Source organism: Notolabrus celidotus, chromosome 3, assembly GCF_009762535.1.
Source record: "Notolabrus celidotus isolate fNotCel1 chromosome 3, fNotCel1.pri, whole genome shotgun sequence".
Lineage (NCBI taxonomy): Eukaryota > Metazoa > Chordata > Actinopteri > Labriformes > Labridae > Notolabrus > Notolabrus celidotus.
Genome location: NC_048274.1, coordinates 40,154,382 through 40,182,184, shown reverse-complemented (window position 1 = coordinate 40,182,184; position 27,803 = coordinate 40,154,382). Strand labels below are relative to the sequence as shown.

At 41.4% G+C, this 27,803-nt stretch overlaps 2 protein-coding genes across 2 annotated transcripts; one reads left to right on the top strand and one right to left on the bottom strand.

The window, feature by feature from the left end:
- zgc:158785 (uncharacterized protein LOC791214 homolog) lies at window positions 1-12,760 on the top strand. Its single transcript, XM_034679929.1, has 5 exons — window positions 1-101; window positions 3,364-3,569; window positions 3,964-4,159; window positions 8,186-8,392; window positions 11,410-12,760. The coding sequence occupies exons 2-5, from the start codon at window positions 3,388-3,390 to the stop codon at window positions 11,566-11,568; spliced, it is 744 nt and encodes a 247-aa protein (XP_034535820.1). The 5' UTR covers window positions 1-101; window positions 3,364-3,387; the 3' UTR covers window positions 11,569-12,760.
- lmnl3 (lamin L3) lies at window positions 12,331-27,761 on the bottom strand. Its single transcript, XM_034679928.1, has 11 exons — window positions 27,149-27,761; window positions 26,648-26,804; window positions 25,410-25,535; window positions 25,036-25,206; window positions 24,810-24,935; window positions 19,863-20,083; window positions 19,503-19,722; window positions 16,626-16,733; window positions 16,353-16,469; window positions 15,841-15,948; window positions 12,331-12,451 (listed from the first exon to the last, which is right to left on the bottom strand). The coding sequence occupies exons 1-11, from the start codon at window positions 27,535-27,537 to the stop codon at window positions 12,416-12,418; spliced, it is 1,779 nt and encodes a 592-aa protein (XP_034535819.1). The 5' UTR covers window positions 27,538-27,761; the 3' UTR covers window positions 12,331-12,415.
- Window positions 27,762-27,803: the final 42 nt, after the last annotated feature.

The window sequence follows — 27,803 nt, the reverse complement described above, 5'->3', positions numbered from 1 at the left end:
CTCTCTCTCTCTCTCTCTCTCTCTCTCTCTCTCAGATAAACACAGGAGGAAAGAGCTGGGAAAACACACCTTATCAGAGTTTTGTGGACATCAAACTAGTGGTAAGATAACAGTTTAAAATAGACCTATAGCTATTCACAAGGTGCTTTTGTCTTACTCCTCAGGATTAGCCGTCATTAGCTCGACTGTATGTGTGATTGGCTTTGCTTAGCCACGCATCAATGTTGTGTGTCATTTGTCAGTCCTAGTTTGTTTGTGATTGTGCATGCACAGTGTTGGTATCATTGACATTGTTGCAGCTGAGATAGTTGTTTTCTTTAATTGCACCAGGGTTTAAAGCAGTGGTTCACATGGAGGAGAGACATGTAAGACAGTAAAGGTCTGGTGCACATGTTATGGATATGTGATCTCACTGTAGAATATCATTCTTTGGACACAGGTAGGTACATTCACTTTTCAAATCTGTGGGAAATGATGCAGTTTATTGAGCACTTACTGGTTTGACATGAAAATCTAATTGTTTTTTTTCGATAAAATCATCATTTTATCACACTTTTTTAACCGGTTGAACATTTCTTGTTGCATTGTGACTTTTTTTGTAAAAATATCACTTACAAGCCCATCCTTACGTGTCCTTCCTTTTAGCTCAGGTTTGATCTCTACCATTTCGTCATCTACATGTTGGCAGTGAACCAGCACTTTACTGTTGGCTCATCAAAGATCTTTGAGAGTAAAACTAAATTGTCTTTTGCTGACTTTATCCCTTTGTGATTTGCTTCTAATAGCACAGACCTGGTTCATCAGAGTTTCAGGTATACTGATATGAGACAGTTTAAAGATGCTGGTCCATATGATTGGAAGGGTAAATGAGTTATTTAAGGCTTCAGGGTGCACATCAGGGTAAATCAAATCCTCTGATAATATAAAATATGCTCTTGTGTTAACCTGACTCTGACTCTGCTACCACGAGTTCAACAGCCTCTGACCTGTATTCATGTTTCAAACATTTAAAAAGTAGTGAAATGTATGTGAGGTCTTTTGTGGTGGAATTTTGAGGAGAGCAACAGAAGTCTGGCAGTCTGGGAGCTTTTCACAGACGTCTGCAGCCACTGCTGAAAGACACTTTCGACTGAAGTTTTTCAAACACAGATTGTTTGATTGAAAAAGTCCTTCAGGTGTTTATTAGTACTGTGAGCATCCAGGGATCTGTCAAACGTTCTATGTTTGTATTTAGAGTTTAAACAGCCACACAGCTGAAGTTCTGGCTCTTGCAGCCTTTTTTTTTTCTTCTTCTGTGGTGGATGTTTAAACTGTTCTCTTTAAGGCGTCTCTGAACCTTCTTGTTTATATCAAACCCATAGTGCATTATTTAATGCTTTTGTATGAAAAACGTTGAACAAAGTGATGTTTTTGTGAAGACGAGGTCGAAACTACTGCTAGAAAATGACCTTGAAGAGATGCTGTCAAAATCACAAGACAGAAATGTGTTTTCAGACACATTGATGGAGTAACTGAGCTGAAGCTAGGTCCTGAACATTCAGACCTGATTTCAAAGGTAATCCTGGTCTGGGCTCTCTGGATAAACATGCATTTATTTCCAGTGGTGGAGTATTATTTTTATTGAACTTATTACTTTGACTCCATTTAAAGACAAATCTCATCCTTTTGACTCCTCTACATTTCTATCAGTGCTCTAGTTACTCTCTACTTTATCTTTGAAGTCAGCTGATGAGTCTTCTTTTCTGAAATCAGATCCCAAAGACCGTAAACTGTTGGTGTCCTTGTGTTTGGTTTGTCTCAGTGGTGTAGCCGTACCTGTCAGTAGATCAAACGTTCTTCAGATCAGTGCGTTCATTTAGTCGTGGTGATGATGGCTATGACTGAGAAGGATGATGATTCTCTACCTGAGCACCACGGCCATATTTTAAACCCACGTTTGAGCTTTTGAAATAAAGAATGATTGTTTGTATTGTTGTAAATCTCTGATCTGTTTACCACACAAACTTCATCACAGCCTCCAAAACATCAGCATCTAACCTGAGAAAGCATGTGGAGGTCTGGAGCTAACACACTGCTTTGATTCCAGAGGAACATTGGAAACTTGTCTGTGCTTGTAGTAACTTAGTTTAGATTTCATGGTAGACTTTTTAGATATGAAATCATGTTTTCTAGATCAACAGAACGGAGCAGAATGTTCACCCATGCATTCTTGACTGACCTCATGCTTTGTGAAAATACATTTAGAGATATTTTAAAAAGTCCTTTGAATACTTCAGTATTTTTAAAATCAAGTACTCCAGGACTTTAACTCAAGTCAGAATCTGACTGAACAACTTTCACTTGTGTTGGAGGAATGTTTGACCAGGAGGATCTATGACTGAAGTCATGAAGACGTGGACGTGTCCACCACTGTTTGTTTATTTCCCTTTTTGCCGTGGGATCTGTCACATGAAGGCACCTGTAGTTTATTGCTCTAAGAGATGAGAGACCAGAGCCAGCTGGCCCTGAACCTAACCATGACTCTTTCTTTAACCTGCAAAGTTTCAACATATCTATGTATCGCCCTATTAGCTACATTTTGCACACCAACATAATATTAAGAGCTATTGTTAGATAGACGTAGCAGTAAAGGTTAATAGCAAACAAAGACAGTAAGATATAGATGAAGTGAGTATGCTGTCAGCCTTGCTCTGAAACGAAACCCAGCAGGAGTTTGACTTAATTAAAGGTTTGTCGTCAGAGGAGGAGGCCAGGTGAAGCCGTGTTCTGGACAGCATTTTAACAGCTTTGTTCTGCTGTGGTTAGGATTTGTTGAAGTCTGCAACACGATTGATCGTGTGTTTTTTTTAACTGTGGATGATTAATTTATATTTAACAGGGCTGTTTTAGTTTCTGATCAAATGTATGCTGAACAAAAAGCAAATCAGATTTATGGAATCAGAATTGGAACATATACCATTTTTTTTTGGGGGGGGGGGGGGGGGGACATATCCACACAGAGAGACCTGTTGAATATCATTGCAGAAGGAATGATGAGATCAGCTGTAAAATATCATATTTGAACTTAGTGAAAATGACAAATTGAATTGATGCATTATATATCAACAATAACTTTTTAAAAATGTAGGTTTTATGTTCCCGTTGATGCTGCTGTTCTTTACACAGTGTTTCATGAATGGTCATTTTTCTGTTGCTATTTTTACCTAATATCACTGAAAGGTCTTCGAGGAAGATAATGCACAACTGTCAAACTTTATTTGTTGAAACACAACTTGACTGTATGAGAAAAGAAGCTGCAGGGATGGTATTCCCATGCCATAAATGTTATGAAAATGAATTTGGTGTCTTTGTGTCTGACAACAGATTTGATGCTCCGGGCATGAGTGAATGGCCCCTGACAGAGCAGACATGACAACAGAGGAAACTCTGGACCCATGGGTATCGAGTCCTGTGGGGGAGATCAAGTCGACACCTGAGCAAGGGCTTGAGGAGGAACTCAACAGATTCAACCAAGAAACACACACTGCGACAGACACGCCTGGTGAGGAATGTGCATCCATCAGTGACAGGTAACACAAATGTTTAGAGGGAGGATACTTTGGTTTGTGAATTTCTGTGTAGTGTAAGATCTGATATTTCTGAAACTACTTGTGGATTTTTTCTATATCTGCACTTCAGGCTTAAGTACATTTAAATCCTCTTGAGTCTTAGGTTTTATTTTTGAATCAGTTATAGGAGAATAAACATTTCTCCATGTCTGCATGGATGAGACCTTACCTCAACTTCAGCACAAAGCATTGAATTAGTGAACTAAATAGGCAGTTTCTTTGATGAGGTTGAGTGGTTGCCTTACATGAAACTGTCTATGAAGCCTTCTCATAGAGCTACCATCATAGCTCAGTCAGGTCAGCGTTGGCACACTCTCTTCTTCCCTGTGACATGACACTTGTCTTTTCTGTGCAGAGACGAGTTGTTCTGCAGGATCTGCCATGAAGGCGGGGAATCGGTGGAGCTGCTGTCCCCTTGTGAGTGCTCTGGAAGTCTGGCCATGGTGCACCAGGCCTGCCTGGAGCATTGGCTCACTGCCTCCAACAGCAGCCACTGTGAACTCTGCCATCATCAGTTTGCACTGGAGCGCCTGCCAAAACCTCTTACTGAGGTAAGCCTTCAGTATTGTTGTAGCTCAACACACTGCTCCTCCACTGCAGTTCTTCACATGTTTTATGTGTGAAGTCATGAAGTCATGGACATTTGTGACACTCAATGGAAACTTCACAAAGAGGACAGGCGACTGGTTAGGGCCCTTCTTTGTGGCCTTGAGAATAACATCTGATTTTCATGTATTTCATCCAAAACTCCAGAATATATACTATGTTTCTTCATACAATTAACTGCGTACGTCCTGGTTGTGGAAAATGAAAGCAGACAAGGCACCACTAAAATCAAAGTTGAGAGTTTAGAAGTCATCTTACTTCTTGTTTTTGTGATCAAATTTCTAATTTATTGATGTTTGTATATGCATTACAAAAACGAGATACAATTATCAACACAAACAGTGCATGCACAGCATGCACAGGTACGATGCTCTTTGTGTTGATAATTGTATCTTGTTTTTGTAATGCATATGCAAACATCAATAAATAAGAAATTTGATCACATAAACAAGAAGTAGGATGACTTCTAAACTGGTTAGAGAAGCTATAAAACTGGCCTTTCTTTGAGCTAGTTGAGTATCTGGAACATCATATTTGTGGGTTCGATTATACTCTCAAAATGGCCAGAAAGAGAACTTTCATATGAAACTCCACAGTCTATTCTTGTCCTTAGAAATGAAGGATATTCCATGCAAGAAATTTCCAAGAAACTGAACATTTCCTACAACGATGTGTACTACTCCCTTCAGAGAACAGCACAAACAGGCTCTAACCAGAGTAGAAAGAGCAGTGGGAGGCCCCGGTGCACAACTGAGCAAGAAGACAAGTACAGTAGAGTCTCTAGTTTGAGAAATAGACGCCTCACAGGTCCTGAACTGGCAGCTTCATTAAATGGTACCCGCAAAACACCAGTGTCAACGTCTACAGTGAAGAGGCGACTCCGGGATGCTGGCCTTCTAGGCAGAGTGGCAAAGGAAAAGCCATATCTGAGACTGGCCAATAAAAGGAAAAGATTAATATGGGCAGAAGAACACAGACATTGGACAGAGGAAGATTGGAAAAAAGTACGGACAGACGAATCAAAGTTTCAGGTGTTTGGATCACACAGAAGAAGATTAGTGAGATACAGAACAAGTGAAAAGATGCTGGAAGAGTGCCTGACGCCATCTGTTAAGCATGGTGGAGGTCATGTGATGGTCTGGGGCTGCTTTGGTGCAGGTAAAGTGGGAGATTTGTAAAAGATAAAAGGGATTTTGAATAATGAAGGCTATCACTCAATTTTGCAACGCCATGCCATACCCTGTGGACAGTGCTTGATTGGAGCCAATTTCCTCCTACAACAGGACAATGACCCAAAGCACACTTCAAAATTATGCAAGAACTATTTAGGGAAGAAGCAGGCAGCTGGTATTCTGTCTGTAATGGAGTGGACAGCGCAGTCACCAGATCTCAACCCCATTGAGCTGTTGTGGGAGCAGCTTGACCGTATGGTACACAAGAAGTGTCCATCAAGCCAATCCAACTTGTGGGAGGTGCTTCAGAAAGCGTGGGGTGACATTTCTTCAGATTCCCTCAACAAATAAACAGCTAGAATGCCAAAGGTCTGCAATGCTGTAATTGCTGCAAAGGGAGCATTCTTTGATGAAAGCAAAGTTTGAAGGACAAAATTATTATTTCAACTAAAAATCATTATTTCTAACATTCTCAATGTCTTGACTATATTTTCTATTCATTTTGTAACTCATTTGATAAATAAAAGAGTGAGTTTTAATGAAAAACACAAAATTGTCTGGGTGACCCCAAACTTTTGAACGGTAGTCTATATATATATATACAAATATATACATATATATGTGTGTATATATAAATGTTGAACAAAAATGATGACCAATAACTCAGCTAACTTCAATCAATCAATCAATCAATCAATCAGTCAATCAATCTTTATTTGTATAGCGCCAAATCATAACAAACATTATCTCAAGACTCTTTCACAAACAGAGCAGGTCTAGACCACTCTATGTTAAATTATGAACAGAGACCCAACACCAAGACATGATAAGACTCAGTCTGACCCCACCTTAATCCACCATGAGCATTGCACCTCACAGTATTTAGCTAGTTACAGCGGAGAGGAAAAACTTCCTTTAACAGGCAGAAACCTCGAGCAGAACCAGACTCATGTTAGACAGACATCTGCCTCGACCAAGTTGGGTCTGGTAAGAGGGATAGAGGAGAATAAGAGAGAGAGAGAGAGAGAGAGGGGTGATAGTCATCATCCCCGTCTGTAAGTCCCAACATGCAGTTTGCATGTTGTAATTCTTTTTTTTGACCACTTGAAAGTCTTTCTACGTAATAAAATGATCTTTGGTAGCCTATGTGCGTACCTCTTTGTGTTGGCTTTTAATACCTGTTGACATCCCAACATCTTATTTTGCTTTTATTTGTAGTGGCTTTTTTGTGTTATCTATTGCATTTTTAATATCTATTCGTTTTAAGTAATATTTGTTTTTATAGATTGTGTTTTTAAAGCTGCTGTTGGTATATATACATCAGTTCAGAGAGAGATTTTGAATGTCAACACTACCGATAGTTATTTGAGGCTGTCATCAGTGACACGTCACATGTAGATCTGGGCCTGAAATGCAGTCACCCAAACTTAGCTGACTGACTTAGCTGTGCTTGAGACCCCTCAACAACATGACTTATCCCAAAGTATTGCACCAGCCCAGTATAAGTGTACAAAGCCATTTACACTGAACTTATAATAAAACAAGCCTCCTATCACACCTGATATCCACTGACCTGTTGTTGTTTTTTTAAATCAATGTGAGAGCACATGTAATCATCAGTAGACTGAGACTGTTAACTCATGCAGCCTTCACGTTGGAGGACCTGCTGCTGCTGCTCACTGGACTGCTGGAACCCACAAAGCCACTTAGCCTGAAAGCCAGATTAGATGGCACTTCCTCCCCTTGCTGCTCCGTAGAGGACACTGCAATTGAGTGTATTAGTGGCCACCTTCACTTCCTCAATGTGCTGCATGTGTGGTCACAGCCACTAATCTGATGATTAGGCACCATGTGCTCTGTCAGGTTAAGCTACACAGTGAACAGCATAAGCCTTCTGTCAGGCAATGACATGCACATATACACATCCATACTTCGTATTGGTGATGTAGTGCAGCTGTCCTGGAGCCAGGGTGGATGTCCATCAACACTGACTCAGCAGCAAGCTTTGCATACATTCAATGCATTCAGAGGAATTCCCTGATTGCACACACCTTGTTACTCTCAGTAGTAGAAGGTTGATCGTGTCCTCTTGGTTTTGGGATCTTTATTACATTTAGTAGAAACTCACATCGTCATAAGCACTCATCTGAGCTGCACTAAAGCACCTTTGGCCTGTATGGCAGTCTTAGATATACATAATAAAGAAACTGCTGTTGCTCATAAAAGGTCTTTTTACTTCATTACTATTTAAATTAGCCTAAATATGAGACCATGGAGACTTTAGAGAGTTAGGAATAATTAAGATTTTTTGTTTATAATTGACCTTCTATCATGGATGTATTTAAAGATCATTTTAAATGCAGTGGAACTTTAATTTCTCAGCATAATAACACCTGTATTGACAATACATACCAAACAGTGATTCTAATACAATATTTTTTTATTTCATGACTTCAATATTTGAGAATTGGCATGGACCCACTTAATATTTATGTTAATCAACTCTCATATGTTGACAATTTATTTAACAAAATAATGGACTTTATTCATAGCCCGATATGCATACGTGATTTACAACATACTTGAATGTAGTCTGAGTAATATTTGCTTCCCCTGCTCACTCTTGTTCATTCCTCAATATCCAGGCTTCAAGTTTTGATCACCACCTGCTGGCCATGCTGTGTTGTCTTCGGCTGTCATTTGTTTTTCTGTCCATAGTATTTGAATGATGTCTTCATGATCCCGGGTTGAAGTTGTCTAATTTGCTGTTAACCTGTCTCATTGTCTCTCTCTCCACAGTGGCTGGGTTCTCCGTCTGTGCAGCAGCAAAGAAGAACGCTCTGCGGCGATGCAGTGTGTTTCCTGTTCATCACACCCCTTGCCAGCCTTTCAGGGTGGCTGTGTGTTCAGGGAGCCAGAGACCTCTATAACACCAACGGCATGGAGGCCCTGGGGCTCCTCGTCCTCACCCTGGCCCTCTTCACCATATATGTCTTTTGGACTGTGGTGAGTTCAGGGTTTAATAGATCATTCAAACAGAGCATATGTTGTTTATATATCCTTCCTGACATTAAGTGCAATCAAGCAGATAATAAATGAGAATGATGTACAGAATATGAACTGGGATTAAGTTATACAGTCGTGTGATTTAAATAAACATTTTATAATTTTAATGAACACATTTATAAAAAAAAAAATGTTTAACTGCTAATATCGGACTAAAGAGCTCTCTCTCTCTCCCTTGGATTACCAGTGATCTCTGCCTACTAATGAAAAAGGACCAGGCCAGAAAATCACTTCGGAAATTACACAGATATTTTTAATTATAAAGAACTTCAAAATAAAAGAATAAACTGCTAGCATTAGCATCTGTTAGCATTAGCATGTAGCAATTGTTAGCTTATGGCTAGACTAACAACAACACAAGTTAAGGTAACGGCCCCTACAAAGCTAAACATGGGTTATGTATTATATAATCTTGCCGCAGTTTTTTAAGCTTCCCAGTGTGCATGATTTCCATCTCTGCAAGTCCCGCTGGATCTCCTCCTCAGTGTACACTGCAAGCAAGGCCTGCACCTCCTCGTCGCTCCACCGGTTGTAGGTCCTCTTCTCACTCATGTTGAATTTGAAAGAAAAGCACCAAGTAAACACTGCAGCATGACTTGCAGTGTTTTAAACATGGTGGGTCCAATGAAACCACTACAAATGCCAGACCAATCCGACACGTTCAGCATTGCAGGCCCTGCCCCCCGAAAGCCCCCGGACCTTTGAAAAGTGCTACCCCCCTAGCAGACCCTGGGTCCACCAATAGTTCAGGGGTTAAGTCCCTAGTTCCAGGGTAAAGTTCCTCCGGTCAAAAAAACGCCTGTAGTCAGAAAACGGGGGAAAGCAAAGGCCGCCTATTTTCCAAAGTTAAGAGTTAGGCGAATATAGCTAATCTCTTTGGAGACATGTTCACAGGTTAACTAAACAATCATCTCTGATAGCATGGAGGAGGCAAATATATTAAATACCTACTTTGTACGATCAGTGGAGGAACTGGCAGAACATTTTCAACCAGTAGTTACATAAGACATCTACAACTGATGAATGCAAAATTCAACAAAAAATGTTAAATGTTAATTAAATTATTCATTGGCTAAAATTTGGACTGAATATTGAATTTATAAAGAAGCACAGCACTCTTATATAACTAATATATAATGTGGGTACATGATAAAATGACCCATTAATGGTGGAGAACTTCAAATATTTAAACTAGGAGTCATAAAGCCTGCAACTACACACCAATATCAATTCTTTATGCAATCTCCAAAAATCTTGAAAAGTTAGTGACAGAACAACGGATCAATTCTCTTTTTCAGTAGACAGCTTCCAAACTATCTATTTTAAAGAAAGCATGAAGAAATCATAAGATGGCAAAATGTAGAATCAGTATTTTTGACCTGATACTGTAAAGCATGACTATTATTTAAATTAATTAAAAAAGCTGAACTTCTCTGAACAAGATCTCAGCTGGTTTAAGCTATAATGCCTGAAATCTCAAAAGCAATGTGTTGATGCAAATAGCTCAATATCCTACGTTCAAAAATGTTGGCATGTAACAAGGCTCTATTCTGGGGCCTCTTCCAGTCAGTGTTAAACAGTGGTCAAAAAAATGTCCTTCTTAAACCTAAATTGTGCAAAAACTGTTTCCATGTGCTTTTGCATTACACCAAAAACACAAGTGACTAACATAACTATAGATCAGGAAGAAATGCAGACAGTAAATGAGTTCAAATATTTGGGTGTAGTCTTTGATTCCCAATAAAAATTTGAAGCACACATCAGAAATGTGTCCAAGTCCACCAAGACTAATCTGAACCGCTTTCAACTTATGAGATCTTGCTTATCTATTAAGGCTGACCAGCTATGACACCACCTTGATTTGAACCACACCACTCTTATTGTGTTCCAGTCTGGGTTCAGGCCACCCAATCAATAACAAATCAGAAGCCAATGAAATGGCACCATAGCAAAATTCAACAGTGTAAATTTTATCAATATTTTACAATTTCATAACTTTCTCACTCATAAAACTGAGTTTTAGGTGTGTGAATAACTTTGCCCCGGAACTGATAAACTGAGACCTCTACAAGAGGAGAGGTTAAGGGGGACCGTAATCCAGCAACAAGACCAGTCGTCCTTCTTCATTAAAGGTCCGCAGATTAAGAATACTCAACAATCACAAACAAAAACAAACTGACTCCAAAGCTTTCAATATTAAAACTGTAGCCTAAAAAAAAAAAAGGCAAATCCATGACCACTAAGTTACATGTTATTTCTGTTCAACAGTTAGCTCTTATGAGTGGATGTGGCTATGTCTGCTTTAACTGTAAGTTTTTAAGCCAAACCGGTGTTCTGCAAATCAGCCAGGGGTAGAAGTCTTAATACATTGCATCAGTTTGACTTTCATTTAGCTATAACAATGCCTACAAGTATTGTCAATTGATCAATCTTTATTTGTACAGAAACCCAGTCCCCAGTTACCGATCTTAACTCATCTTAATCCACCATGAGCATTGCACCTCACAGTATTCTGCTAGTTACAGTGGAGAGGACAAACTTCCTTTAACAGGCAGAAACCTCCAGCAGAACCAGACTCATGTTAGACAGACATTGGCTTTGACTAAGTTGGGGTTGGAAAGAGGGATAGAGGAGAATAAGAGAGAGAGAGAGAGAGCGATGTTAGTGATATTGTTCCTGTCAAATAAAAATAATACCCAAAAGATTACCTGACAGACTTTGATCCCAGAGAAATGTTCACCTTGACTAGGATAAAACAAAGATGGGCTGTGTATCAATCTGAACAGTTAACATTATTTCACACCTTAAGAAAATCTCAATCAAATTTGCATACATCACACAGACCAATAATACGCTTTCCATCCCTTCCAAAAAGCAAATAAAAAAATATACCTTCAAACATTGCCTTGTTTTTAACCTGTACAATCTGATCTGAGACATGGTTCTGTGCTTCACAGGTGTCTGTGCGCTACCACATGCACCTGTTCAAGACATGGAAGACTACAGACCAGAGAGTGCGGCTTCAAGTTCCCCCTCCGGCCAACGGCACACAAAATCCACAGACCCTGTCCATAAATACCCTGAAGAGAGCGACCAACAAAGAGACCATGGTTTAAAAGAGAGACTATGATTCTGAGTATGGCTCGAGGAGAGGAGCAAAGTAAAAGGACAAATCCTGAATGAACAGCAGTGAGGACTCTTTCAGGAGCTCGAGGACAGTTGGAGCTTCAATAACCATTGCACAAAGTAAGATTTGGGTCAAAGGAAGAAACTATGATGTCTCGCTACTTTTGAGTGTTTTTCAGTAAAAGCTGGCATCAAAATGAAAAGTCATTATGGTACCTTTAGAAATGTACAACCATTTTCTGATCCACGTTGACGAGGAGCATCAAGATATCCTGACGTTGACGATTCAAGTGGAATAAACCCAACCTTGCCAAATTGATGACAAACTGTTTAAACTGACATGAAGGACAAGTGTTAAAAATGTAAAAGGCACAAGCAGTCCTGGTATTGCACATTGTTTCACACAAATAGTCAAAAAGCTTTGATAATCATTTATGCCACATCTGATTCTAAAGTCAGGGGAGAGGAAGAGTTGAACCCACTTTGGAGAAGACCTCATGCTGCTCAAGAAGTGAAGAATGGAGCTTTGACAGGCAAGCTTCACAGTTGGTGTGTGGTTTATGTAGTTTTGAAATAAAACATTTTGTTTAGAGGTTATCTTGGCAAACCAAAGCTAAACCATGCCGCTAACAATACGAGTCAGCACGAGCATTTGTTAACTGGGACTATCTTCATGCCCACCGCTCGTCCTGCCAACTTCAACTCTTGCTACATTTGTTGTGGTAAACAGGCAATAAAACCCACAGCCGACATTCTGACTGAACAGTAGAATAACTTTATTATGAAATATTTTTTAACAGTTAGATAAAAGCATAATGTAAGCAGCAGATTTTGTATTCACATGACAGCACAGCTCTCCTCCTTAGAGAGATCCTGAAAAACATACAGTCTTTGTTAGCACATGGGATCAGTTTTCATCATTAGACACATGCTGGGGTTGTAAAGTTAAAGGAAGCACAACCATGCAGTTAGGCACAGCGACTAAAGGGATAGAGTCAATGCACAATACATCCTCACTTGTGGACCTATTAGAGTCCAGACTAGATGACTGATGGATTCTGTCCAGCCTCCAGCTTTTCAAACTCTTCTGAACCAAAGAACTTCCCATAATTCAGAAACCGTAACACTTCTTTTGATTTTGAGCACGTCATTACTGTAGAACTGTTCAATGTTTTCCTGTGATATGTGTCATTTTTGCATCATATGTACTTGTACCTAAACATTACAGATATAAAGTTACATTTTCTAAGTAAAGCCACCTGAACAGCACTACTCTTCATTCCAACAGAAATATATTTTTAGACACTGTTAGACGTCCCTGGACCATGACTTGATACAATTACATTGTGTACTATAGGTTTAGTGTAATAATGAGTAATTAATGTTCTCTAAAGCCAACAAATGTCATCAGGCAAATAATGTTAAGGTTATCTGTGTAGGAAAGAAGACTCCAGTGACCTCTGCATGGTCGTATCACTGATAATCCAATGTCTTTTTTTAACAACTCGAAAAGTGCTGTATTAGAAGCTCTTCCTTAAACGAGTTAGTCTATCCACTCTGGGACAGGCACTAATATTTTCATAAGAGTGCCACCGTTATTATTCCTGGTGTCTACTTTGACACAGAAGCTTCCTGAGGAAAACACACTTGGAGCAGAACATTTTAATAAGAGTAAAAGTCGGTGTAAGATCGAGAAGAAAACATCCTGTCAAATCAGGGGGGCAGACAAATGAGATATTAGCATGGCACATGAGGGCAACGTCTTCTTGAGGGTAGCATTATCCCATCAGTCCCACACTGTGTCAGTTTATAAGTTACATCTATGAATGAGGACTCTGGGTCTGCAACATGAGGTAAGATTTGTGAATGTAGTAACACTCTTGGGCTTCTCTCAGGTTCTCTAACATGAGAGCTGGCTCCCTAAACTCACTGCTAAACATGTTTGACATTCAAGGTGCGCTTCATGATTGTCCGCCTAAATTGGAACCACTTTTGAACTCGCATTACAATGTTGGTTGTAATTCAGCTGACTTAACTCAAACAGAACATCAACATGACAGGTCAGCGGTGCAGCTTAAGTTAGAAAAGGGACACAGCCAGGTTACAAACAGCCAGCATCAGTGCACAAAAAAAAAAACACATACAGTGGGGCAAAAAAGTATTCAGTCAGCCACTGATTTTACAAGTTCTCCCACTTAGAAAGATGAGAGAGGTCTGTAATTTTCATCAGAGGTACACTTCAACTATGAGAGACAAAATGAGAAAAAAAATCCAGGAAATCACATTGTAGGATCTTTAAAGAGTTTATTTATAAATTATGGTGGAAAATAAGTATTTGGTCAATAACAAAAGTTCAACTCAATACTTTGTAACATAACCTTTGTTGTCAATGACAGAGGTCAAAGGTTTCCTGTAAGTCTTCACCAGGTTTGCACACACTGTAGCTGGTATTTTGGTCCATTCCTCCATGCAGATCTCCTCTAGAGCAGTGATGTTTTGGGGCTGTCGCTGGGCAACACAGACTTTCAACTCCCTCCACATATTTTCTATGGGGTTGAGGTCTGGAGACTGGCTAGGCCACTCCAGGACCTTGAAATGCTTTTTACAGAGCCACTCCTTCATTGCCCGAGCGGTGTGTTTGGGATCATTGACATGCTGGAAGACCCAGCCACGTTCCATCTTCAATGCTCTCACTGATTGAAGGAGGTTTTGACTTAAAATCTCACGATACATGGCCCCGTTCATTCTTCTCTTAACACGGATCAGTCGTCCTGTCCCCTTTGCAGAAAAACAGCCCCAAAGCATGAGGTTTCCACCCCCATGCTTCACAGTAGGTATGGTGTTCTTGGGATGCAACTCAGCATTCTTCTTCCTCCAAACACGACGAGTTGAGTTTTTACCAAAAAGTTCTATTTTGGTTTCATCTGACCACATGATATTCTCCCAATCCTCTTCTGGATCATCCATATGCTCTCTGGCAAACTTCAGACGGGCCTGGACATGTACTGGCTTAAGCAGGGGGACACGCCTGGCGCTGCAGGATTTGAGTCCCTCTGGGCGTAGTGTGTTACTGATGGTAGCCTTTGTTACTTTGGTCCCAGCTCTCTGCAGGTCATTCATCAGGTCCCTCCGTGTAGTTCTGGGATTTTTGCTCACCGTTCTCATGATCACTTTGACCCCACGGGATGAGATCTTGCGTGGGGCCCCAGATTGAGGGAGATTATCAATGGTCTTGTATCTCTTCCATTTTCTTACAATTGCTCCCACAGTTGATTTATTCACACCAACCTGCTTGCCTATTGTAGATTCACTCTTCCCAGCCTGGTGCAGGTCCACAATTTTCTTCCTGGTGTCCTTGGACAGCTCTTTGGTCTTGGCCATGGTTGAGTTTGGAGTGTGACTGTTTGAGGCTGTGGACAGGTGTCTTTTATACAGATAACCAGTTCAAACAGGTTCCATTAATACAGGTAACGAGTGGAGGACAGAAGAGCTTCTTAAAGAAGAAGTTACAGGTCTGTGAGAGACAGAAATCTTGCTTGTTTGTGGGTGACCAAATACTTATTTTCCACCATAATTTACAAATCAATTCTTTAAAAATCCTACAATGTGATTTCCTGGATTTGTTTTTCTCATGTTGTCTCTCATAGTTGAAGTGTACCTCTGATGAAAATTACAGACCTCTCTCATCTTTCTAAGTGGGAGAACTTGCAAAATCAGTGGCTGACTAAATACTTTTTTGCCCCACTGTACCTCCCTTAGCCCCTGAATCTCGCTTCATGGTACATCCCTCTCCTCTTTCATTTACACATGTTTGGCATGTTGCTGCCTAAATCACAATGGCAGGAGCAGTTCTAATGAGCAATAAACAAGCCATGCACCAGAGCAAATCAGGTATAAGCAGAGGAGCAGCAGGGAAATGCCTCCTCACCTACTGTGCTCCACACTCAAGAGACAGAGCAACACTTCTTCTTTTTCCTTGGCTGAAAAACAGTGATCACAGTTCACAGTACAGCATCAAGCGGTCGTCTTTGATGATTATATATATATATATATATATATATTCTTGTTGAAATTCTTGTACTGTACACTTTTGTGTTTGCTGCTGTAACTCCATGAATTTCCCCATTGTGGGACGAATAAAGGAGTGTCTTATCTTATCAGTGCTCAAACCATCTGTGCGAGTAAGTGCTCGTTTCTACACGTCATGCTGAGGTTTTTGGAATTGAGCTACATCTGCAGGTTATAGAAATCAGTGTGGTTACCTGTCTGTGAAAGCGCGGGCTGTCACTCCCTACGGCAAACTCTTCAAACTCTTGTTCAGTTTCATCGTCACCTCTGCTCTGCACATACACCCTGCGTTCGGCTACTTCCTAAAAACACACCACATGACACCCGTTTGTGAGTTATACTCCACATTGTTAGATACTCTAAACATCCCTCTTATCAGGAGGAGAAAAGCTGCTCTTTAGCAGATGCAAGCACAATCACCTAAACAACTAAAGGTGATCCATATTGTAGTTGTATAACCTCAAAGCTTAACATGTTGAAAAGCTATGACAGTATTTGTATGTGCTCTCATGTATAGCTCTATAGTTCTGTCAACATTTGAATGAAGTAAGATGACGCTGCAGAGGTGATTTATGAAAATTCATAACAGACCAAGATTTGTAGAGGACAATTTTAAAAAATGTGACAACATTTTTAAGATTTAGACAGCAATTATTGGAGTAGAGTGAACAGGTGCATTCTGGGAGGTGCAGTTTGTTTCACTTACCTCACGGTTGGGGTTCAGAAGGATCACCCTGACATCAGTGATGGGACCCCAGCTCTTATGGCCCAGCAAAACCAGGTCTCTAGATGCAGTTGCTGCACCTACACCTTCTGCCCAGATCTAATGGGACACACACACACATGCACGCACCCACGCACGCACGTTATATCAAATGCACCTACCAAACAGCTCAATCATATTACCCTCTAATGCCTTCTGTGGAGACTTTCTATCTGCAGGGGAAACAGTCAGACATGAATCACAGTAACTACTCACTGTGAGCGTCTCCCCACAAGCCAGAGTGCAGGACAAAGGGAAGTTGAAGGAGATGTCCTCAGAGTCTTGGCAGATCCTCTGAAGCACCCAGCCACCCAGTGGCTGCTCCTGAAATAGCAGCAAGAAGAGAGGAAACAATGCATCTTTAGTTCAACCTATGCTTTAAATGAACTACACTGCTCAAAAAAATAAAAGGGAACACTTAAAAATTACAATGTAACTCCAAATCAATCACACTTCTGTAATATCAACCTGTCCAGTTAGGAAGCAACACTGATTGTGAATCAATTTCGCCTGAGGTTGTGCAAATGGAACAGACAACAGGTGGAAATGAGAGGCAATTAGCAAGACAACCCCTATAAAAGGAATGGTTCTGCAGGGGGAGGCCACAGACCATTTCCCTGTCCTCATCCTTTCTGCCAGATTTTTGGTCACTTTTGCATTTTACCAGTGCCCTCACCACTAGAGGAAGCATGCGGCGGTGTCTGCAACCCACAGAAGTTGCTCAGGTAGTGCAGCTCATCCAGGGTGGCACATCAATGCACGCTGTGGCAAGAAGGTTTTCTGTGTCTCCCAGCACAGTGTCATGGAGGAGATACCAGGAGACAGGCCAGTACACCAGGAGACATGGAGGGGGCCGTAGGAGGACAACAACCCAGCAGCAGCACAGCTATCTGCTTGTTTGTTCAAGGAGGAACAGGAGGAGCACTGCCAGAGCCCTACAAAATGACCTCCAGCAGGCCACTAATGTGCATGTTTCTGCTCAATCTGTGAGAAACAGACTCCATGAGGGTGGTATGCGGGCCAGACGTCCACAAGTGGGGCCTGTACTCACAGCCCAACACCGTGCATGCCGATTGGCATTTGCCAAAGAACACCAGGATTGGCAGAGTCGCCATTGGCGCCCTGTGCTCTTCACGGATGAGAGCAGGTTCACACTGAGCACATGTGACAGACGTGACAGAGTCTGGAGGCGCCGTGAAGAACGTTCTGCAACATCCTCCAGCATGACCGGTTTGGAGGTGGGTCAGTGATGGTTTGGGGAGGCATATCCTTGGATGGCCGCACAGACCTCCATGTGCTAGCCAGAGGTACCCTGACTGCCATTAAGTACCGGGATGAGATCCTCAGACACATTGTAAGACCATATGCTGGTGCAGTGGGTCCAGGGTTCCTTCTGATCCATGACAATGCCCGACCTCATGTGGCTGGAGTGTGTCAGCAGTTCCTGAATGTTGAAGGCATTGATGTTATGGACTGGCCTGCCCGTTCCCCAGACCTGAATCCAATAGAGCACCTCTGGGACATCATGTCTCGTTCCATCCACCGACGCCACGTCGCACCACAGACTGTCCAGGAGTTGATTGATGCCATGATCCAGGTCTGGGAGGAGATCCCTCAGGAGAACATCTGTCGTCTCATCAGGAGCATGCCCAGACATTGTAGAGAGTGTATACAGGCACGTGGAGGCCACACACACTACTGAGCCTCATTTTGAATTGTCTTGGAGGAATTTCCACAGAAGTTGGATCAGCCTGTGATCTGATTTTCCACTTTGATTTTGAGTTTGATTCTGAATCCAGACCTCCATGGGTTAATGATTTTGATTTCCATTGAACCTTTTTCTGTTATTTGGTTCTCAACACATTCCACTTTGTAATGAATAAAGATTTTTAACTGGAATGTTTCATTAATCGAGATCTAGGATGGGTTGTTTAAGTGTTCCCTTTATTTTTTTGAGCAGTGTACATCAAGGGTGGACATTATAAACCAGACATAATACAAGATATGATGAAAAAGGTCAAGGGTTGTAGACTGTTTGCTAATGTATTCCCACTTTGTTTTGAGTGAAAAATGCAGTACCACACCATCGAGCAGTATGCTGATGTTAAAGAGTGGACTTTCAGAGTCTGAATGAGTTGTGGTATCACCCTTAAGGTCAATTACAGTCATTCTAATCCGATCATCCAGTTCCCTAGAGCCATAAAAACAATTGTAACTGATTTCCTGATTTCTAGTCCTTAGTGCGAGTCAAGCTCTGAAAACAGTGGATCCTACATTTCCCACAATGCAACCAAATTGAAGTTAAACCTCTCTTACCAAGTAAATGCTTTTCTATCAGACTCTTAATGTAATTAAGTCTCTGTGCAGAAGATCAGATCATTTTGATGACATCACCTTATGTTGTCAGAGTAACTCTTCAAGAACTACAGGAGAAATTAGAAAATGACGTGTCTTTCTAAAAATCTGTCTTAAACTTTACAAGCAAAATAGGGAAAATAGGATATTACAAAAAAAAGCACAAACAGCGCTGCCCCTCCCTGTAAGCAGAACACACTGCACATCGGACATCATCTGTGAGGGGGTTCACGTTTGCACAAGTTGTTGGAAGAAGTTGTGCATGCAATCATCAGGCTGGTGTCTGCTACATGAAAAATATCTGAGGTAATTAACACCCACTGTTGACCTTAGCAAAGACTTTACCTTGGCATCAGTCAGCCACCAAAGCATGTCAAAAATACAGTTAATGCCATATACGCGACACTGTTCACCACAGAGGTAAGCAGTGATCAATGATCAACTATCTTACTTCATGGCAAAGTTCTGTTTGTTGGAGGGAACAAGGGTCTGGATTCTACAAGTTTGTTTTGATGGAAAATATCTGTAGTTAAAAGATAAACTATTTGTGACCTTTCTTGATTTAATATGAACTGATATAAGACACATTCAAGTTACTATTACTTTGTTGTGCACTCATTTTGAAGGAAACTAAGTATAGTGTGTCAGATTTTGCTCAGCCACTCAGGCCAGAGTCTACCCTAAGTACAAATATAGACTAAAGTAAAGAATCATCAACCTGGTGCATGAGAGTCTTACCATTTCAGAGCTGTTCTTCAGTCTAACGTATTTCCCTTCCGTGTCTATCTCTGCCACACTAACAGCTCCGTGCTCTGCTGAACGACTGGACATTTTATAGGCTGGCAAGCTACTGGAGGCTCCTTCGTGTTTCCTCTTCTTCCCTCTGATCTTGCGGCTACTGTGTTCATGTGTTCGAGGTGAAGCCGTGCGCTGGGAGGGGCTGGGTGACATCTGCAATCTGAAAAATATATCCAGACTTATTTGAAAAAAATTAAAACACAATAGAACCTAAAGCAGAAAACAGCAAGAGTGACCAAAGGTCAGAATGTTATGCCGTGTTTTTGATCTGTAAATTGTGTTCACAGCTCAGAGCCACACCTCTGCTCCTCCATCTCTAGCATTTTTCTGTATGCATTGATCTCCATGTCCAGAGCCAACTTGACATCCAGCAGGTTCTCGTAGTCTTCCAGCTGGGAGTGCATCTGGCTTCTCATGCTCAGCAGCTCCTGCTCTTTCTGACCAAGTTTTTGCTGCCAAATTTCCCGCTCCCTGTCAAAAGTCCTCTCCAAGTCCTGAACGCGGCTTTCCAGCAGCATTTTCTGCAAGAGAAGGTGGAGAAGAATAACAAAGTCTTCTTTCTTGCAACCAAACAGTAAAGTATCTTGAGTGTAACTTTTTTGTTCTTTAAAAGTTTTCAAACTAAAGAGCTAATCCGAACACAAAGATTACAAAAGAGCCTGTGTTATGAATAACCCTCTGCTGGAGGATTAGGGGTCAGCATTCTAGACCAGTTGTAAGTAGAATTGGTAAGATTTGATAAGGCAGGTAAAAATAATTACAGAAGTTTATACCTAGTGAGGTCACAGCATGTATACATTTCTTCATATGGTTCTCAACCAAGGAAATCTAAGTTTTTTTGTGTCTTTGGTGCAAAAATCATAACTGCCAGTGTCCACACGTATTGGAAAAACTGCATCAAAGTTTTGTAGACCCAACTGGGAGGTTGAAAATAAAGCAGCAAGACTGCCTTTTTCTCAGTTACCTAATCAGGCCTGCCTGATTGATGAGTACAGGAAATAAGGAACAATAACACAACTTCTCTTTGGTCTGCAAAATGTTATTTTCAATCCAGCTTCACAATGCAGTATTACGTGATCAGTCATCTATTGAATTAAAGATACATCAGGTTATTGTCTGTAAAAAAAAAAAAGAAGAACAGATTCAGCCTCTGCAGAAGATCTACAATCTCTCAGTTTCTAACCTCCTTGCACTGATCTGAGTGGGCAGGGATACTAATGATAATAAGGCTCTGCAATGATCGGCTGCCCATATCAATCAATTAGCTTGAGGGTTGAGCTCTGAGCTCTGAGCTTATTCTGAGGAGAGTCGGACGAGAGACTAAACCTTACTGACCAGTATGACATTAATGATTGTGCTTTCCACACTTCGAGAGACCAAAACAAGAGTTATTTAGCTGTTGCACTAATGAGATCTAAAATTATGTAAGCTTATCCCTTCAAATATGTCCAGGATTACTGGAACTGTACACAAAATATTAAATTGTTATGGCTCTGCCACTAGCTAACATTTTCATGGTTGTGTACTGGACAGATGAATGGAGAAACTGCGTCAGCCTGAATCACTTGCGCTCCAGTTTGCTTCCTCCCTCTCCCACATACAGGTGAATCATAATAACATGGTCCCAAAATAATGCAATATTTACCAACAGTTATTTAAGAAAGAAAATGTAAGATTTTCTCAATTCATTACATGTAAACTAAAATGAGTCAAGGTTTTTTTGGTTTTGAAAGATAGGGAGAGGTTTACCACTCTGTAAGAGACTGTGTGAGCAAATAGTTCAACAGTATCAGAAAAATGTTCCTCAGAGTAAAATGACAGAGTTAGAGTATTTCATCATCTACAGTTCATAACATCATTCAAAGATTCAGATAATCTGGAGACATCTCAGTATAAAAGGGGACAAGGACCAAAACCAATACTGGATGGATGTGATCTCCAGGCCCTCAGACAGCACAGCTATAAGAACAGACATGACTCTGTAGTGGAAATCACTGCATTGGCTTAAAATTACTACCAAAAACCATTGTCTGGAGACGGTTTGCATGGTACAGTTTTAACCTGCATCTGTGGACGCAGTGACAAAAAGGAAACCATATATAAACATCATCCAGAAATGCTAGCGACTTTGCCAAGTCCAAGCTCATTTAAAATTGAGTCAGGCGAAGTGGAAAACTGTCCTGCAGTGTGACAAAATACATTTTGACACTCTTTTTGGAAACCATAGGTGCTCCATCCTCCATTTTTAAAGAGGAGCGGGGCCATCTGGCTTGTTACCAGCGCACAGTTCAAAGCCAGAATCCCTGATAGTATGGGGATCATAAGTGTCCATGGTATGGGTAGCTTACACATCAGTGAAGGCTCCATTAATGCTGAACAATATATGTTACAATGTCACAATGTCATTTAGCAGACGCTTTTATCCAAAGCGACATACATACGAGAACACAAGCAAAGATCTAGACAATAGGAAACAAGATCAGTACGAGTAACAAAGTGCTTCAAGTCCATTTGGGTGCAATATATACATACAGTGGGGCAAAAAAGTATTTAGTCAGCCACTGATTTTACAAGTTCTCCTACTTAGAAAGATGAGAGAGGTCTGTAATTTTCATCAGTGGTACACTTCAACTATGAGAGACAACATGAGAAAAAAAATCCAGGAAATCACATTGTAGGATTTTTAAAGAATTTATTTGTAAATGATGGTGGAAAATAAGTATTTGGTCACCCACAAACAAGCAAGATTTCTGTCTCTCACAGACCTGTAACTTCTTCTTTAAGAGGCTCTTCTGTCCTCCACTCGTTACCTGTATTAATGGCACCTGTTTGAACTGGTTATCTGTATAAAAGACACCTGTCCACAGCCTCAAACAGTCACACTCCAAACTCAAACATGGCCAAGACCAAAGACCTGTCCAAGGACACCAGGAAGAAAATTGTGGACCTGCACCAGGCTGGGAAGAGTGAATCTACAATAGGCAAGCAGGTTGGTGTGAATAAATCAACTGTGGGAGCAATTGTAAGAAAATGGAAGACAAACAAGACCATTGATAATCTCCCTCGATCTGGGGCCCCACGCAAGATCTCATCCTGTGGGGTCAAAATGATCATGAGAATGGTGAGCAAAAATCCCAGAACTACACGGAGGGACCTGATGAATGACCTGCAGAGAGCTGGGACCACAGTAACAAAGGCTACCATCAGTAACACACTACGCCGAGAGGGACTCAAATCCTGCAGCGCCAGGCGTGTCCCCCTGCTTAAGCCAGTACATGTCCAGGCCCGTCTGAAGTTTACCAGAGAGCATATGGATGATCCAGAAGAGGATTGGGAGAATATCATGTGGTCAGATGAAACCAAAATAGAACTTTTTGGTACAAACTCAACTCGTCGTGTTTGGAGGAAGAAGAATGCTGAGTTGCATCCCAAGAACACCATACCTACTGTGAAGCATGGGGGTGGAAACCTCATGCTTTGGGGCTGTTTTTCTGCAAAGGGGACAGGACGACTGATCCGTGTTAAGGGAAGAATGAACGGGGCCATGTATCGTGAGATTTTAAGTCAAAACCTCCTTCCATCAGTGAGAGCATTGAAGATGGAACGTGGCTGGGTCTTCCAGCATGACAATGATCCCAAACACACCGCTCGGGCAACGAAGGAGTGGCTCCGTAAGAAGCATTTCAAGGTCCTGAAGTGGCCTAGCCAGTCTCCAGACCTCAACCCCATAGAAAATATGTGGTGGGAGTTGAAAGTCTGTGTTGCCCAGCGACAGCCCCAAAACATCACTGCTCTAGAGGAGATCTGCATGGAGGAATGGGCCAAAATACCAGCTACAGTGTGTGCACACCTGGTGAAGACTTACAGGAAACGTTTGACCTCTGTCATTGCCAACAAAGGTTATGTTACAAAGTATTGAGTTGAACTTTTGTTATTGACCAAATACTTATTTTCCACCATAATTTACAAATCAATTCTCTAAAAATCCTACAATGTGATTTCCTGGATTTTTTTTCTCATTTTGTCTCTCATAGTTGAAGTGTACCTCTGATGAAAATTACAGACCTCTCTCATCTTTCTAAGTGGGAGAACTTGCAAAATCAGTGGCTGACGAAATACTTTTTTGCCCCACTGTATATGCTACCATCCAGATAATGCCTTTTTCAGGAAGACCTTACATATTTCAGCAAGACAATGCCAAACCACATTCTACATGTATTACAGCAGCATGGCTCTGTGGTAGAAAGAGTCCAGGTGCTGAACTGGCCTGCATGGAGTCCTGACTTGTCACCCACTGTAAACATTTGGAACATCTTGACACAAAAATACAACAAAGGAGACCCGGAACTGTTGGGCAGCTGGAATCCTACATCAGGCAAGAACATTTCACTTTCAAACTCCAGAACCTGGTCTCCTGGGTTCATAATTGTTTACAGTGGGTTGTTAAAAGAGCTGATGAATCAAACTTAAAATTAACATATATTTTTCACAAAGGAATAACAGATTTACAACACTTAAGTTGTCTTTACTCTATTTGCCTATTATCAGATTGGAGTCGAGCATACAGATGTAGCTAATTAGACTGATGGCAGCTTGCAACCACATCACAAAAGCAAGCAGAGCACTATTTTTATTTAGGAGCGTGTGAATAACCACAGACCTGTGGTGGGACTAAATCAAACAAGTTAACAGCATTTGCTAAAAAGTGGAAACTTCAGTCCGGTCCAAATTGTGGAAGACTAAAAGGTTGGCATGTTGTGATATGCCTCACCATCATGGGAAACAGTTCCACAACAGCTGAGCAGATCAGTTAAAAGTAAAGAAAGAAACCAAACTGGCTCTCTGGCTATCACAGGACAACAGTGAGTAATTCAAATAACCCCTGAGTGCAACAAGGACTACAGCCCCTGTACATGGGGTGCACTTAACGCACTGAGCCAGCCAGTGCCCCTCATTGCTTTCATTTCAGAATCAAGACACTGATAAGAATTTTACAGTGTTTATATGGAGTCAAAATATGTTTTCTAATGGAAATTAACGGAAATCAAATATGCATTTAAAAGTGCAGCTGACTATTGAGTGATGAATTTACAAGAATAATCATTTGACAGCTCTAATAAGTAGATTTGTCCTGCTCCTTGATGTACATTGCCAGGCACAGCAGGGTTAATCTTGTTCTCCTCACTTCCTCAGTCCCTCCATCGGACAACAATAGCAACTGGTGTTTTTTTACCAGACTGAACTTACATCTTTCTGGTGCTGCTGGAGCTGGGAGCTGAGGGTCTCAACCCTTAACTTGGCTGTTTCAAGCTCCTCTTTGGTGGCTGATACAGCTCTGTTTTTCTCCGATGCAGCCTGCTGGGCATTCTGTAACTGTAAAAACTTGATATTAAAATCTGTAAAACTTAACATGAAGAATAAAGAGAAATTAAGGTACTTTTAAAAGTAGTCATCCCATGTTCTGCGTTATTACCTTTGAACTGAAGTTTCTATCCATCTCTTCTTTGTACTGCTCCAGCTGAGACTCATGGTCCTGTCGGAGCTGCTGCATTAACTCGGCTACTTTATTCTCATATTCTCTTCTTCTCCCCGAGTCCAGCTCCACCAGACGGCTCTCATGTCTGTTTCGGACCTCAAAGAGCTCCTACAGAACATAAATGGTTGCAGGCATGTACCTATTAGACCAGAAAGCCATGAGAAAGAACTTAACAACTAACGTGCTCACTTCAATATATTTTTAATACAGCATGTCAAATCCTCATCATTAATATCATCATATAATGTTATCCCACTGAGCAGTCATGCAAGTTTCAGGAAAATATGAATAGTTGTGCGTGTGTGTGGGACCTGCTCACTGATGTTCCTCTGGAGTTCAAGTTGTTCTTTCAGGGTTTGCACCTGGTTCTCAGAGTCAACCCTCCTCAGTATCTCAGAGCTCAGCTGGTTCTTTGTGTCGTCCAATACGCTCTCTACCTGGAGGCAACACACACACACACACACTCAAAACACAGCAAAACACTGCCCTGCAAATATTTAAAAAGCCCCAGTTATAACTTCTGTTGTCAGCATCACTTGGAAAATGTTCAGTACAGACTTTAAGTTCTACATCCATCGTGTGTAATGATCTATCTCACTCTTTTTTCTGGCTCAACATAAAGACCAGGAGCAGGAGGGTGCAGCTTGCTAAGGTCTATTCAGCAGAGACTGAAATAATGCTACTAAAGCTTCAAACTAAATACTGATGTGAGAAATCCCCAGCATGCTAATGTTGAGCAAGCAGGTAATCTACTTTGTTTACCAAGCCGAGACCCAACCTGAACCCTTTGGAACAGGTTGTTGGGACAGTTGCTCATTTTAACTTAAACCATAACCAACCAGTGAAGCTGGACAGGTAGCACCATGGTTACCTGACACAAAGAAACAACAAAGTCTTTTTTTCACAGAGCATGTGATTGACAGGAATCTATTTTGCTACAGCCAACAGAAAACTGCAAAGATGGTCACACTGAAAAACATCAAGTCATCCCTCCATCCAACTAGACATAGAGTGATGTCATAATTAGCATATGTGTGTACCAAAACTAGGTCTTGATTCAACAGAGAGACCATTGCCTTTTACAACAGATCTGTACTCACCTGGAGTTCAAGAAGACATTAGGGTCAAATATGATTACTCTTTCCTGGGGCTTATGGGATATTGAGTTCATAAAAGTTAAATATGTGGGGCTGATGGATAGACACCACAAAAACATACATCCTGGAGCAAAGACTGTCCAGACATGTAGACACAAGAAAGACCAGGCTGGCATTTTTCTTATGACTCCAGTATTTTTGTTAAACTAGACCAAAAACAATTGTACTCCAGCCCAGTAAAACAAATCATGTTTGGATATCTCAAACATGAAAAATAGCTCATTTTAATAAAACTGTTTCTAAAGTTAGGGTATGTGTGTGTGGCATGAATATTCTTTAAGACATAACCTCCCAAATATAACTTGTGTGGTCTGTTTTTTGCTGTATTTGCTAGATGATTGCTCACAAGCACCTGTCGTTAATAGGGACTATAAATGTAGATTCATATTTACGTGATTCAGCTGTTCCTGCAGGTCAGAGAAGTCTTCATTGAGTCTCCTGTTGTCAGACAGCAGCTTAGTGTGCTCGGCATCTTTGGAGCTTAAGGCAGCCTCAAATCTCTTACACTGGGATATAGCATTTGCCAGATCATTCTCGTCCTTTTGGTTCCTTAAGAAATCATAACTCTTTTATATGTTTCACCACATCATAGGGAATAAAAATGCAAGTCAGTTTTGCAGTAAATATTAAAGAGTTGTAAACTATGTCTGGAGCAATCAGCTCTTAGCCTGAGAAACAAAACAGACGTGTTAAAGTTGCCCCAAGTTGTCAAGCCTCAGGGAATCAGGGGTGTGTGTGAGCTGGCTACAAAATGATGACCACTACTGAATTAAATACTGCTTGATGCATTATGTAGCCTAGTGAAGATAACAAAGCAGATACATGTGTGTGAGTTTTGCAGGTGTGTGAATCAATAGTCTGACACCTGCATGCTCATGTGCTTTATTCCATACCTGGCTTGAAGATTCCTGTATTTCTCGCACAGATTTCCGTAGTCGATCTGTAGCCGGGCCCTCTCTCCGGCCAGGCCGTCCAGGGACTTTCTCACATCGGCTAGCTCCTCCTCGTACAGCCGCCGCAGGTTACACTTCTCCTGGCTATTCGACTGGTCCTTGTCCTCCAGCTGATGGAGCATGGTGGACCTCTCACTTTCCAGCTCTTGGACCATCTGGATGTAGTTGGCGAGGCGGTCGTTGAGGGATCGGAGCTCATCTTTCTCATGGATGCGGGACAGGCAGGTCGGGCTGGTGCTGGAGGGAGTCGGGCCGGCAGCGCTGCGGCGGCTGGCGGAGCGGCTGGAGCGGCAGCCGGGGCCGACAGGGGTGGAGGTGATAGCGGCCATAAATACAGACAGAACGGCACTCCTTTACGAGCTCACAGTTAACCTGCTGTTAGTTCTATCAGTGCAGCACATGGGGAACCTGGATCCGCTCAGCTGGTCTCATTAAGAGCTCTTTTCCCCCTGGGTTCAGATGTCCACAGCTGGAACTAATCAGATCCGATGAGACCAGAAGAGACGCACTCTGCCCAGGACGAGTACCGGACCGCGTCAGCACCAGATGACCCCGAATGACGCAGCACATTTCCGGTTAGGATTTTCAGAATCAC

What these genes read in the sequence shown, in the direction of transcription:
- zgc:158785 (XM_034679929.1), top strand. Translation starts at nt 3,388, where the DNA reads ATGGCCCCTGACAGAGCAGACATGACAACAGAGGAAACTCTGGACCCA. An exon ending in TGCCAAAACCTCTTACTGAG is followed by an intron (nt 4,160 to 8,185) that starts GTAAGCCTTCAG and finishes CTCTCTCCACAG; the next exon opens with TGGCTGGGTTCTCCGTCTGT. An exon ending in TATATGTCTTTTGGACTGTG is followed by an intron (nt 8,393 to 11,409) that starts GTGAGTTCAGGG and finishes TGTGCTTCACAG; the next exon opens with GTGTCTGTGCGCTACCACAT.
- lmnl3 (XM_034679928.1), bottom strand. Translation starts at nt 27,537, where the DNA reads ATGGCCGCTATCACCTCCACCCCTGTCGGCCCCGGCTGCCGCTCCAGC. An exon ending in ATAGAAACTTCAGTTCAAAG is followed by an intron (nt 24,936 to 25,035) that starts GTAATAACGCAG and finishes AAGTTTTTACAG; the next exon opens with TTACAGAATGCCCAGCAGGC. An exon ending in GCCCGCGCTTTCACAGACAG is followed by an intron (nt 12,452 to 15,840) that starts GTAACCACACTG and finishes TATGTTTTTCAG; the next exon opens with GATCTCTCTAAGGAGGAGAG.